Below are 12,598 nucleotides of genomic sequence, written 5' to 3'. Positions count from 1 at the left end.
ACGGTTTTTTATTGTGTTCTGTCAATCTGGTTTCCAATTTTCTTCCTGTTTCTCCTATGTAGAATTCTGGGCAGTTATTGCTTGTTATTTTGTAAATGACGTTGGTATTGTGTGATTCTAAATAATTTTTGTTTATCCTCTAAAATACATAAGAAGAGGGGGAAAGCTATAGTCGCAGCCAACATAATGAAATATGAAAAAACAAACAAACGAACAAATAAAAACGTTAACTTAAGTTTAACGTGATTTTTGTCACAAATAACATCTCTACATTTTAGTTTTTTAAGGAATTATTGACAGTGAGACCAACCTTTAACCTCAACACCAGCGTTTATTATGGCAATTATACCCTCTCCCTATTTTTTTTTCTTTTTGGGGGAAAAGTTGAGTCAGTCAAAAGCACATCACATATAAATTCAAAGAACAATTCAAAATAAACGATTTTCATACAAATACACATTATTGTTAATGTTATATTTTCAAACATGAATTTACCTGAATGTTTTTTATCTGTGTAACAAACATGGTCTTTTTATAAGGATTTCATGCAAAAGTATCCTTAAAGAAAAATCAAACCTGTACCAATTTCAGTGGTCGTTGCCAAGTTACGTTATTTACGTGAGTTGACGCCAGTAAGTCGTCATTCATGCAAACGAGAACCAAAACACTTGCACGATCATATTCGCATGACCTTCTACTCGTGGTGCATGTGATTATAATACTGTTTATAACAAGCCTGGAATGGGTGAGTTATATTTGCCAATCTTTAATAATGAAGTGCTATATATTACTATTAGAATTCGAACGCTTATACAGTTTCATAATATTTGTTTTTATATCGTATTTTGGGAACAAATAAAATGAACAACTATCGTAACTTGTGCTGTTAATTATTAATTTATCTCTCAAATGATTAGATTTACTCTAGCCTCTAGGCCTGTACTTATACAGTGTAATGAAATTTGACTTTACTATTCTGAATATTTAAACACTTTTGCCTACCTTAAAAGTTAAATATGATATAAATAATTTCATTTATTTTCAGTGGTGACAAATCAGTTGTTTATGAATCTATAAGTGAGTATAACTATAAGTATTAAGATTTAATGTATTGGACATGAAGCAAGTAAGAACAAATATTTTAGTTTTACTTTTACAACAGATTCACATTTCAGTTCTTGGAACAAAAACGTGAATAAACATAAAGCGAGTTATAAAACTAAAACGTCAGTAACCGGGAGGTGCAATGTGAACAGTTTCAACTATCATTAGCCCAACTATAGTAAGGAAAAGGGGTTGTGTAGTTTTTGGACAATATTACGCAACTAGTTTACTTCAACAGAACGTTAGCGGATATTCGGTTATCTAACTATATTAAGCTTTATTGAGTAGTAGTTATTCACCCAATCGTTTGATGTGTGGAATCTTGGAGCTACTGACTGGAATCGCGTTTGTTGATAACTTGCACTGCATGTAATATATATTTGCAAACTGGATTCCAATTTTCTTATTAATCTGAAATACATAGAAATAAACATACATTGGTACCTTGGAAGACAGAGTACAGAAAATGATACCCACTTAATCTCATTCTGATAAATGTTGACTGACAAGTGCGTCCCAAAATTTTATCAGAAATTAAGGATGAAAAGGAGTTCAAATACCATAGTTATAATGGGTGTCCTAAAGTGGAGTGTTTTAAATTGATAAACATATTTCTGCCTTTTTCAAATCATAAAAAATAAGTATTTTCATGAGATAATTAGTGTTTTTTTTGTATGTGAAAGAAAAATAGCAGCAGAACTGTGTCACAGTAAAGAATAATCACAGGTGGAGTACATTAGAATTTCCAAAAGATTACAGTGATGATGGTATAGAATCTCCCAAAAACTATGCCTGCACTGTCACTCCATCAGTTAACAATCACAACAATTTTCCTAGTTGGAAATGATTTCATTGACGAGGCAACCCACTAAGATGTAAACCCGAGTCTGCAAGACTATAAAAGAATGTGTGTGCATCTAATATCACCATCAACTCACTTTAATGTTTAAGTCTGTTGTGGCTGAGATGCTCTTCTTTTTGAAATAGATTTGAGAAATTCTTAGTAGTGTAGAGACTGATGCTTTAGATAAAACATAATCATTATTATTAACAAGAAGGGGGTTCTGTTCATTTCATGATGAGTAGCAAACAAGATCTCAATTCATATTTCTAATTTGTGCTGCAAAAAGAAAAAAAAATTAAGATGGTGTTTAGAGTAGAGATGGGGGATTAACTGATATAATCATTTACTTTTGAGCACCAGTTAATGCCACAAAAATAATAATTAATCAAAACTACTGTTTTGGATTATTATCGTTTTTGGTAATTTGAACTATCCAAGTTACTTGTGAAAGTAATCAATGAGTTGTAGCGTTCCCTCTAATCTGTGTGGCTGCACAACAACCAAGTGCCATGCACTTCATTATTCCAGCCACACACATCCTCAGTAATGGTGAGGAGCCTCAACACCTTGAAGGCCTTAATGAACCAATTGGATTGATGGTCTAAAAATCCCACCCCCCTCCAAAAAATAAACAAACAAAAAAACTGGTAGTATACATCTGCACATTGCTTTGATACTGGTGCTCATGAGAAAATTCATTCTGCACATGGATTGAAAAAATTAGAAGGAGCATTGGATGAGTAGAATATAATTGATGTAAGAATAATCAATGAGTTGAATGTAATTGATTAATGACCTCGACTATTATTAGATTAGCAAATTCCACTAATCACAGCTTTAGTTGAGACGTAGTCTTTCTTGTACTTTAGGCACTTTTTTTATTATTGCAAGGTAAATGTATTTAAACAGTCTTTCAAGTTGTATAGACACTAGTATCCTTTTTATGTTTTCCATTTCATTATTGTATTGTTTATTATGCATATTACAACCTTACAGATCCTGTGACTGGATATCAGTTAGCAGCTCTTGTCCCTTATGAATTTTAAACAATCATTTTGACAAATACAACATTAGCTTTTCATTTCTCATTAATTTTATTTTGCAATTTTTAAATCATTTATTCATTGTGTATAGATTTTCTCTCATTTTTCTTAGTTTCCAGCATCTTAACACCTGCTGCACGAGCCAGCCTGGCATCTTGATGTGGAATAAAAAAAAAAAGTAATTCTAGAAAAGTTTGGCTAGTTTTTATTAGACAAAAAGAAGATGCTTGGCACTATTTTTCAGGTTGCTGGACCAGGCCTGTGATCTGACATGAGACCATGAGATCCAACATGGAGGAGTTAACTTGCAAATGTAAAGTAAAACAATGCAGTAATGAAACATGCTTGAAATGTTCTAGATGTGGTTGTGAATGTGATGGTTTAGTAGTAGTGATTAAGCTAAACTGTGGGTCCAGGTCAGATGAGGGAAGAACTTATTCAAACATATCCCAATTGATCTGACGTACCAGCTGAATCAGAGATTCATCAATTCATTATTGCATTGAAGTTGAAGTAGGTGCATGATGCATTACAAGATGATTTTCCTAGCGGTTCTCAAATTGAAAATTCCATTTCTGCAATGAAGAGTAAATATAAGAAGGATGGTATGATACCAAGTAGTGTACTACCATAGTATAATCCATATAGTTTCATCATGTCATATTTTCATAAATATTCAATTTTGTTTTTCAATTTAGAAGTTGTGTTGAGCTTCATTCATCGAGATCTATCAAAATAACCCTAAAACACCAGTTTCCAGAATGACCTCTCTGTTGTCCATCCTAGGCTTAGTACTAAAAGATGCTGGGCTGGCTCATGTAGCAGGTGTTAAAATTGTTATACACTAGTCTTAGTCTTTAAAACTGAAAAGATAAACATAAGCATATATCTATTATGCATATCATAAATAATTCATAAACTTAAGATTTTGTAAGGTGAAAGAATAATTGGTTTAATTTTTATGGGAAACTTGTGGCATTTTGAGATCCAATGTGGATATTAATATACACTGATGTTAATGTTCTTGAAATAATTCAGTTGAGAGCTACATATTTTCTTAATATAAAATCATTTCATTAGTGTTGATTGATGATTATTGATGTAAAATTAAATTTAAACATAGATTCTTAAACAAATGTTGTCTAATGTATGAAGTATTTTTAAATTTTAGCTACTTGTTTTTAACCTCTGTGTGCTGAAATATTAGATAGATAAAAAAATATAAAAAAATTTGTGCTGCAGATACATTCTTTTATGTCTCTAGCCTATGACTGGAAAAAATAAATTTAAATGGTGTTTAGACTAGAGCTGGGTAATTAACTTAATTAATTGCTATAATCATTTACCTATGAGCACCAATTAATGTCACAATTAACCAAAATTACTGTTTCTGATTATTATAATTTTAAATATTTTTAAGCAGACACCTCACTAGGCTTTTACTGTGCTAATGATATCCATGCCAGTGATATCCTGTATTAAACTTATTTTACTGCTGTCAATGTTGAGGGCATTTTATTGTACAATGTGTATTGTTAGTTTTGAGATAACTTCTCAACTTCATCATTGTGATAAAAATCCTTGTTCTAGTTTATTACATTAATTATTTGTATTAGTTTGTTTAAAAGTGATAACATATTTATGTGATTATCTGCCTTTTATTTTTTAATTTGTGTTACTAGATAAGGTTATTATTAACATTTTAAATTCCTTGTTCCCCTCACATGATGAATCATTATTAGGTGCTTAATATTGTTATACATAAATGTTGTTTGTTTGTTCTTGTCACCTACATGATTTTTCTTAATCCTAACAATTATTGAATTTTGTTTGTGAAATGTAGGAAAGAACAGCAGCAAGATACATAAAGAACTTGATTTTGGGCTTAATCTTAGAACTGTCTCTAGGCTGACATTGTAAAGTATAAAGATTTTAAAAAGGCTTGACAATCAAAAACATATGATATCAAGGAATCAGAGCAGTGTAAACAAAATCACTTCTTCTAGAAGATCCAGATTAGAAATACTCATATTTATTTATATATATATTGTGAATTGTTCTTTGCAGTGTCTAATCTATGTTATTGGCATATACTGATAGCCTATATCATAAAATATGTGTGTAATGGTGTTTGATATTCTTTGAAGGATTTTGGAGGCAGTTGTTTGATCATGTTTCTGGTACATTTCCACAATCTTGTTACTTTAGATTGATGAGTTTGATGATGTATTGGTAATATTTCCATTTGCCTTCATCAAATCTTGAATTCATTTTTTCATCAACTCAGCAACTTTCGTAAAGGCTTACACTCATCAACTAAGCCCTCTGAAAGTAGCGCTTACAACCAGTTAGAACATATCTAGCATACAAGTCAGGCCACCTCACAGCTATAAATACTCTACAAAATGACACACACCAAACCTGATGAAGGCAATCAGAAGATTACTGAAATGTTGTGAAACTCACTAGTCTCAAGGTAGCAAGTTCATGGAAATGTACCAGAAAATGTTAGTTGTTGTTTACATCTTAAATTTAAAATGTCAACATTTGAATTTTTTTCAGCTTGTAGCTAATTTGATAAGTTTGTAATATGGTTTACGACTGCTCTGTTTCCAGTGATATAAAATCTGCATTAGTTCATTGTTTAGTTTACAGAATTTTAGAAAACCTTTATTCTCTAGAATGTTCATTTAACCTAAAGATGACTCTAGGAATATGATTAAAAATTTGCTATTACAATAGTTTTAAGATAGAGTAAGCCCATTTATGAGTCTTGTTAGTAATTAAATAAAATGGCAAGAATGACTAGAGTTGTAAATACCATGAATTGTGAAAACTTTGTGATAAATTTTGAATACATGTTGAAGAATAAAGTTGGTTAAAACCTTCAAATTTAGCTATAGCTATAAATATTTAGTGTCTGCAATTCATGTTGTTTATCACCTGCAGGTATTAGAATTTGAAATGTTGGCAAGTCATGTATGACTAATACGGCATTATTGCAATGTCAGCAGTTAGCCATAAAGTGATCCATTTAGCATCAGGTAGCAGCCTTTTATATAAAGAAAGGTAGAGAACTGATAAACACTGCAGGTAAGGCTCAAGAATCCATCTGCCACTATTGCCAATTTATTCATTCATAAGACAAATTCTTCAGAACTAGAAGACATAACCAGAAAAATCTGGAAGTTTTAGAACAAGAACCTGAAGCTAGTGTAGCAGACAGTAAAATATTAGATGAAAGAATGGGTGGAACACGCAGTAAGCTCAGTTCTCTGAATTCTAGCAGTGACATCAGTACAAGTGGTGTGATGTGTGATATATCAACACAAGAAGAAGGTTCCTCACCACAGCAGTCTTACTCTTTAGTTCCACCTAATGATCACCCAAACTATCGTGTGCCAATTGTAGGGTATGAGGTTACAGAACAACGAGCTCGTTTCACGGTAAGTGTTTTAAGTTTCAGTAGAACAAGAAGTAATGGTGTAAGAAAGTAGTCACAAACACATTATTATTATTTTTTTCCAAAAGCTTTTGTGTTATTACTCAAAAACAGACTAATAAACACTGAAAAATAATAGATGTGATGCAATTTGATTAAAAAATCTATCATTAGTGTAACACTTTTGCAGCAAAAAATGTTTCTTTAATGTTATAGGGAACTAAAATTTGGCATTTAATCAGAATTAACAGGATTAAGAAAGTTTGGGGGAAATGTATATATATACTAGCTATCAGAGCTAGGTTTTTGCTTGTAACCTAGGTTTTTTTTTATTTCTGTGTTTTGTTTGTTGAGGACAAACTAGTACTCTAGATTTTAATTGTAAACTTTTTCCACCCAACAATAAGTGATGTGTTTTTTCCACCCTCCTCATTTTGAATTCAATTATCTGGTTTTTCCTTGGTTTTGTACCAGTTTAAAGAATCGTTAGCTTTATCATAACTGAGGAAGCACCTATGAGTATTTCAAGTGAGTTAACTTTTTTTTTTTTTCAACCAAGAAAAACATATGGAATATTTACCTAGAAAATAACAAAATTACTTAATAATACAGGAAAGCTAATCTTGCTTGCTCTAGTGTGGATCAACCATTTGAGTCATTTCTATACAATGAATGGTTTCATGTTACAATCTAGTTTGTGAAAAAATATGTACTGTTTACCTGTATTTGTTCTTGAGAAGTTTAAATTGTGGTGTCTGAAGTTTAAGATGGGCCACTTTCATCTGATTTACAATACTGTACTAATGATGTACATGTGTATCGTTTTTTGTTTTTTTTGTAATATTATTTTCTTTAAATCATAAAATATTTGGAAAGTTTTCTGCAAAGTTATATTTTTCATGATACATTGTTACTAATACAGAAAAATAACCTAAAATGACATCTATGACCTTAAAACAGGAAGGAAGCTTTTCTCATCTGTAGATCTCTAAATGCACGATAATATAAAAAATACCTTTGTATGTATTTCTTGTATCAGACTTATGTTGATACTGAAAAATGTTTCAGATTTAGTGCAATATAATTAATTTACATTACTTTATTTGGCAAAATATAAAAGGCCCAGAATTTGAACTTTTGGTAAACTTCAAGACACTTTGGTCAGACCATATATGAAACATACATCTTGTAATTCAGAAAAATTAATTCCTATATTTTTAACAGCAATAACAAAAAAACCATTAGAATTTTATGTATGTATGTATGTGTGTGTGTGTGTGTGTGTGTATATAATGTAGTTCAGACTGAACATACTAAATATGGTTTTCAAATTCTTGTTGGAACAGTATTTACTAACGTTATTGTTCCCTTCCAAAGGTGTTTAAGATAAGAATTGAAGATCAAATAAATGGAAGAAGCTGGTTTGTGTTCAGAAGATATACTGACTTCGTTCGATTAAATAAAAAAGTATGTTTATTTCTTTTTCTTATTTCAGTAAAATTTCATGGATGTTTATTGTTAACTATATTCTAAATATAGAAAATAATGTAGAAAATAAAAATTACAAAGTTATTTATGATTGTTATAATCTTGGAACTATTAATGAATAAGGAATATACTTTTTTTCTTGTGTAATTACTAGATAAGTAGTATATAAAAGGTTAGTATTCTTTACTAAGTTGTTAGTTGAAATAATGTATGTTTCAAAGAGTGGAAGTTTATCAGGACTGGATAAATAGTATTGGAACACAATGATATAGCAAAAAATCAAACAAAAAAAAACTCATTCACTAGTTAGTAAACTATTTCACTGTTCTGATGATTAGTCTTCCAGCATCTAGTATTTAACCCTATCATTTATAGAAATAAATGTCACATGTACAGTATGTGTGGTTTTGAAATAAATACTTGTTTTCAAGCCTCTGGAAGCCAAAAGACATATTCATAAGAACACACGAAAGAGCATTTATGTTACTTCTTCACTCTCTATGAAACCAACCAAATCAAATAGCTTAATAAAGTAATAGTGCTTTACCACTGCTGATGATGCCTATTGCCATCTGGCTCTCTATTTAGAATATTGTTAGTGAACTGGATCAAGCTAGCATTTAATTAGTTTTATTTTTTTGCTTTTCAGCTTAGAGTATTGTTTCCTGGCCTCAGGCTTAAGCTTCCAGGTAGGAAGTGGTTTGGAGACAATTTTGATCCTATTTTCCTGGAAGACCGATTGCTGGGGCTGCAGTCATTTGTAAATAGTATAATTACTCAGAAACATCTCCTTAAAAGGTGAATTTAACATAAATATCAGACTTGTGCTTTTGCAACTTAATCAGCTGTAAGATATTTGTTAAGAAAACAACTGTTGTTAAATGTTACCTCTGTCACAGTAAATAATGCTGAAGGCAGCCAAATTAAATGTGGACACAATCTGTGTTGAAAGCGTTGTTAAAATTTATATTTTTATTAATCACTATTTTGATAAGTAAAAACTAGATAAAACACTGATTAGAAAAGACTTGTGGACACTATCATACAAAATAAGTTAATCGTAGTGTTTAAAAATGTAACCTTTCACTGTTTACCATTACCACTGTAATGATGATAAAAGTTTGATGGCAGTGAAGTCTAAGATAAGTGGTCCTTACTTTTTAGATATAAACTCAACAACTTTTCACCACAAAATAAGTATATTTTTGGATATTTTAATAAGAAAATTGTAACAAATACCTAATAACAGAACCAGTTATATAATTAATAAAAATAAAGTATAAAGATCATTGTCTGTATTGAAGTTAGTAAGATTGAATTTACTAATGGTCATATTTTGCTTGTGTTTTCAAGGAAGAATTATATTTGCTATCACAATAAGAGCTTTCACAGAAACCATTATCTTTACTTTTGGTTTGGTGTGCTTTTATTTATTCATTAATATTTTTGTTTTAGTAAACCTGTCCAAGAATTTATCTGTGCTGATGAGCCTCCTGGTCATGATGAAACGCTTGAAGACAGTAGAGTAAGGTTTTTAACATATTTCTGATGACTGAAAGAGTGGATAATAAATCTTATGATTTGTCAGTGTGTAACAACAAAGATTGTTATCCTGTACAACAGAATAAATTTTTTATTTAAAATAGTGTGACATCATTTTCAGCATGTAAAATTTCTCAAGTAATAAGCATTCAATTGGGCTGAACTATTTTAAAAAGCCAAATGTCATCAGTATAACATTTGGATAAAGCTTTGTTTTATAAGAACAGATATTTGAAACATCCAATTTTAATTTTTAAGATATCTAGTCAAAGATATATGAACAAATGCTTTAACTTTTATTATTTTTTATCAATACCTCATACATCAACATCTCGTAGTTTATCATTAATTTGACCATGTGTCAATAATGGAAAAAGAAATGCATGATATAGTATGCAAAGAACCGTAGCTGTTATTTGTTCCATGACTAATATCTAGTGCTTTTGTTTTCAACAAGACCTAAGTTTGCTTTTAGAAAATCTAATCATCACAATTTCAAACAAATTCATTTGGTCTTTTTCAACTTTTAAATATTTCTGTTATAAATTAGCAGAAAAGAAATGAAGGTAAAATACTGTTTTTATTACAATGAAATACCACACAATTGAATGTAGAAACTTGTGTTTTATGAATGTTTACGTATTTAAATCTGTGTATTTGAGAGTTGTTTCACCACTGATCTACCTGTTTAAATAAAACTAATTTCCTTACTATAAAAGATATAACTTGTAAAATAATACTTATGATCAGTAAGTAAACTTATTTCATTTATATTTAAATGAAGATTAAACTTTTGTTTGCTCTTTCTGTGGTATTGCAATGAGATGATAAATGATGTGGTTGTGTTTCCCACACTTTGAGACACTGGATAATATTCATCATCTTCAATCTAACTAGCATAACATCATATTTCAATTCTGAATGGGTCATAGTATGTTATTTGCTATTCAGTATCAGCAAATATGGCTAATATTATAATTGTGTCATCCCAAAGTATAAAGGTACTTCTCTAAACAAGATGTACCACACACTATTCTATATCATGACATTCTTTGTCATTATCCAGGCTGAGCTAAAAAAAAACCGATGTTGTTTGAAACATCACAACTGATTTCATGGTACAAGTTTCACCATCCACTGGAAATTAATATGCTTCATAATACACAACAAACAGTAGCTCTGGTTCTTGAGGTTTTGTCTCAAAATTTATCCATCTATATTTTCAATGTTGTAATGTTTTTGTTAACTAGAGGGTCTAAGGATGTGACTTAGTTTTTATAGTATATTTGAAGCTAGATTATAAATACAAAGTAGTTATGAAGTGTTTAGAGTTCTTTTAAGATAGAGAGTTGAATCAGGCAGTATGTTTTCATGAAGTTATTGGATCTGTGTTTGCTTATGTGCTTATCAAGTTATTTTATACAAGTAAATGGTTTGTTTTACATTAGTTAATGTCATTTGTAATATAGGCATACAATAATTTGTTACAGTGTATAAGTATTCAAACTTTTTGAAATCTTAAATGAGGAAATTAACTCATTTGTTATAGTGTACTTAGACTGGACTTTGAATTATTTCCATTGTATCATTTAAAATAACTTTCCAATGAAAGTACAATGCCACAACAATATAAATTGTGATTGAGATAATTTAAATTGTATTTATTATTTGATATAATTATTGAATAAAATCTTGAAATTTTTTTTGTGTGTGTGTGTGAAAAATCCACACCTTGATGTTCGTGTTACATTTGTTCTTCATCAAGTTTCTAAATGCAATTTTGAAATCTTAGGCATTTTGTGAAAGTTTGGAAGATACTGTCTACATACTAAGACAGAAACTAAAGGAGAAAGATGCAGAAATTGAGCTCCTAAAAGAGAAGGTCACAAAGTTGCAATCACAAAAAGAAATATTGCTTAAGTCTCTCAAGTGAGTATTTGATCAATAAAAAGATGTTTTGTAAACCGAATAGTTAAAACCTATTTCAAGTTGAGAGTATAAACAATTCATTTGGTTTGGTTTTTAGAGTTAACACAATTAATAAATTAAGGCCAACTAAGCTTACATTCTTTAAAAGATAAACTTTGTTCTTCTTTTGTTTCCAACTCTATAAACTTGAAATTATTTTGGTTTTAAAATAATGCGAGAATTGTTACTAAATTCTGGAAAAAATTTAAAAAGTGATACTTGTTTAAAGTTGTTGAAGTGTAAAGTCAAACTCTGGGCACATAGAGTGAGGATAGTTAAATTAGAATTTGTAGTTTTATCTGTACGTTTTTGACTGCTCAGTTAAAGTATGTATAATATTTATGAGTGGTTGTAAGTAGCCTTTTTGCCATGTTATGTACCCGAAAAAAAAGATTTATCATAAAGAACACTTGTTTTACTTTATTTATTACAATTTAAAATTGTTTCCATGCATTGTGCAACTACTGACCTGTAGTGAGTAAATGGAATTGTGTAAAATATCTGGCAGACCCAAGTCGGGTAATAAGATTTATTTTTCTTTATTTCTTACCAAAGCATATAAATAATGGTTACAGTTTTTAATTATGAAGGAAATAAGATGAAGTAATATGTATAATTGAAACAACAATATTTATTATCTAATTTTCAAAGTGATAAGAAGTAGGAATTGATTCAAGTCACTTTGGATTCTGTTTTGGAGAGGAATCAGTTTAGAAAAGAAAAAAAAAATAGAACTGTCTGGCAAATTTGTAATGAAATTTTTAATTTTTTAGACATATTGTTGTAATTTTATTTTGTATATATTCCAGATTAGAATGTTCTCTAACAACTCAAAACATAGAGTCATGTCCAAATGCACCTGGTCCATTGACATCTAGCCCTAAAACTCACCATCTTCTTGCTTCGACTCCTCACTGTACTCCAAACACTAATTTTGTATCTGGTCATCTACATCGATTACATCATCTCAACATAACTTTAATCAACATGTAAGTAGGTAGGAGTTTGTTTTTCCTCACCTTTTAACTGTCTGAAAATCATGGAATTGAACTGATATTTGTCCCTGATATTGTTTTAATGCATTTGAATTTAAAATAATTAATATCAGTTACATTCATTTAATTTTTTTTTTTTCTAGGTAGGAGGAGTTTCTATAGTTTTGTTATT

At 30.0% G+C, this 12,598-nt stretch overlaps 2 protein-coding genes across 5 annotated transcripts in view; one reads left to right on the top strand and one right to left on the bottom strand.

Moving 5' to 3' along the window:
* The window catches only part of LOC111084977 (NADH-ubiquinone oxidoreductase chain 2-like), a 6,956-nt gene extending 6,431 nt beyond the window's left edge, over positions 1 to 525 (bottom strand). The window contains 1 exon segment of the mRNA XM_022381745.1: positions 496 to 525. Within this exon segment, the coding sequence (XP_022237453.1) occupies positions 496 to 525 (30 nt within the window).
* A 134-nt stretch (positions 526 to 659) lies between these two features.
* Positions 660 to 12,598, top strand: part of LOC106478180 (sorting nexin-16-like) — a 17,731-nt gene continuing 5,792 nt past the window's right edge. Inside the window, exons 1-8 of one of the 4 annotated variants that reach the window (XM_022381739.1) lie at positions 716 to 745; positions 1,046 to 1,077; positions 6,278 to 6,437; positions 7,811 to 7,900; positions 8,571 to 8,719; positions 9,377 to 9,446; positions 11,256 to 11,392; positions 12,241 to 12,420. In XM_022381739.1, the coding sequence (XP_022237447.1) occupies positions 6,303 to 6,437; positions 7,811 to 7,900; positions 8,571 to 8,719; positions 9,377 to 9,446; positions 11,256 to 11,392; positions 12,241 to 12,420 (761 nt within the window). In that variant the 5' untranslated portion in view covers positions 716 to 745; positions 1,046 to 1,077; positions 6,278 to 6,302. Of the gene's footprint in view, positions 746 to 1,045; positions 1,078 to 5,940; positions 6,438 to 7,810; positions 7,901 to 8,570; positions 8,720 to 9,376; positions 9,447 to 11,255; positions 11,393 to 12,240; positions 12,421 to 12,598 lie in introns of those variants that run through there. The other 3 variants (XM_013938701.2, XM_022381737.1, XM_022381738.1) reach the window with 3 other exon arrangements.

This window comes from Limulus polyphemus, unplaced genomic scaffold (assembly GCF_000517525.1).
Source record: "Limulus polyphemus unplaced genomic scaffold, Limulus_polyphemus-2.1.2 Scaffold187, whole genome shotgun sequence".
Taxonomy (NCBI): Eukaryota; Metazoa; Arthropoda; class Merostomata; order Xiphosura; family Limulidae; genus Limulus; species Limulus polyphemus.
The sequence above is the reverse complement of the archived record's forward strand: the minus strand, read 5'-3'. Positions and strand labels throughout refer to the sequence as shown.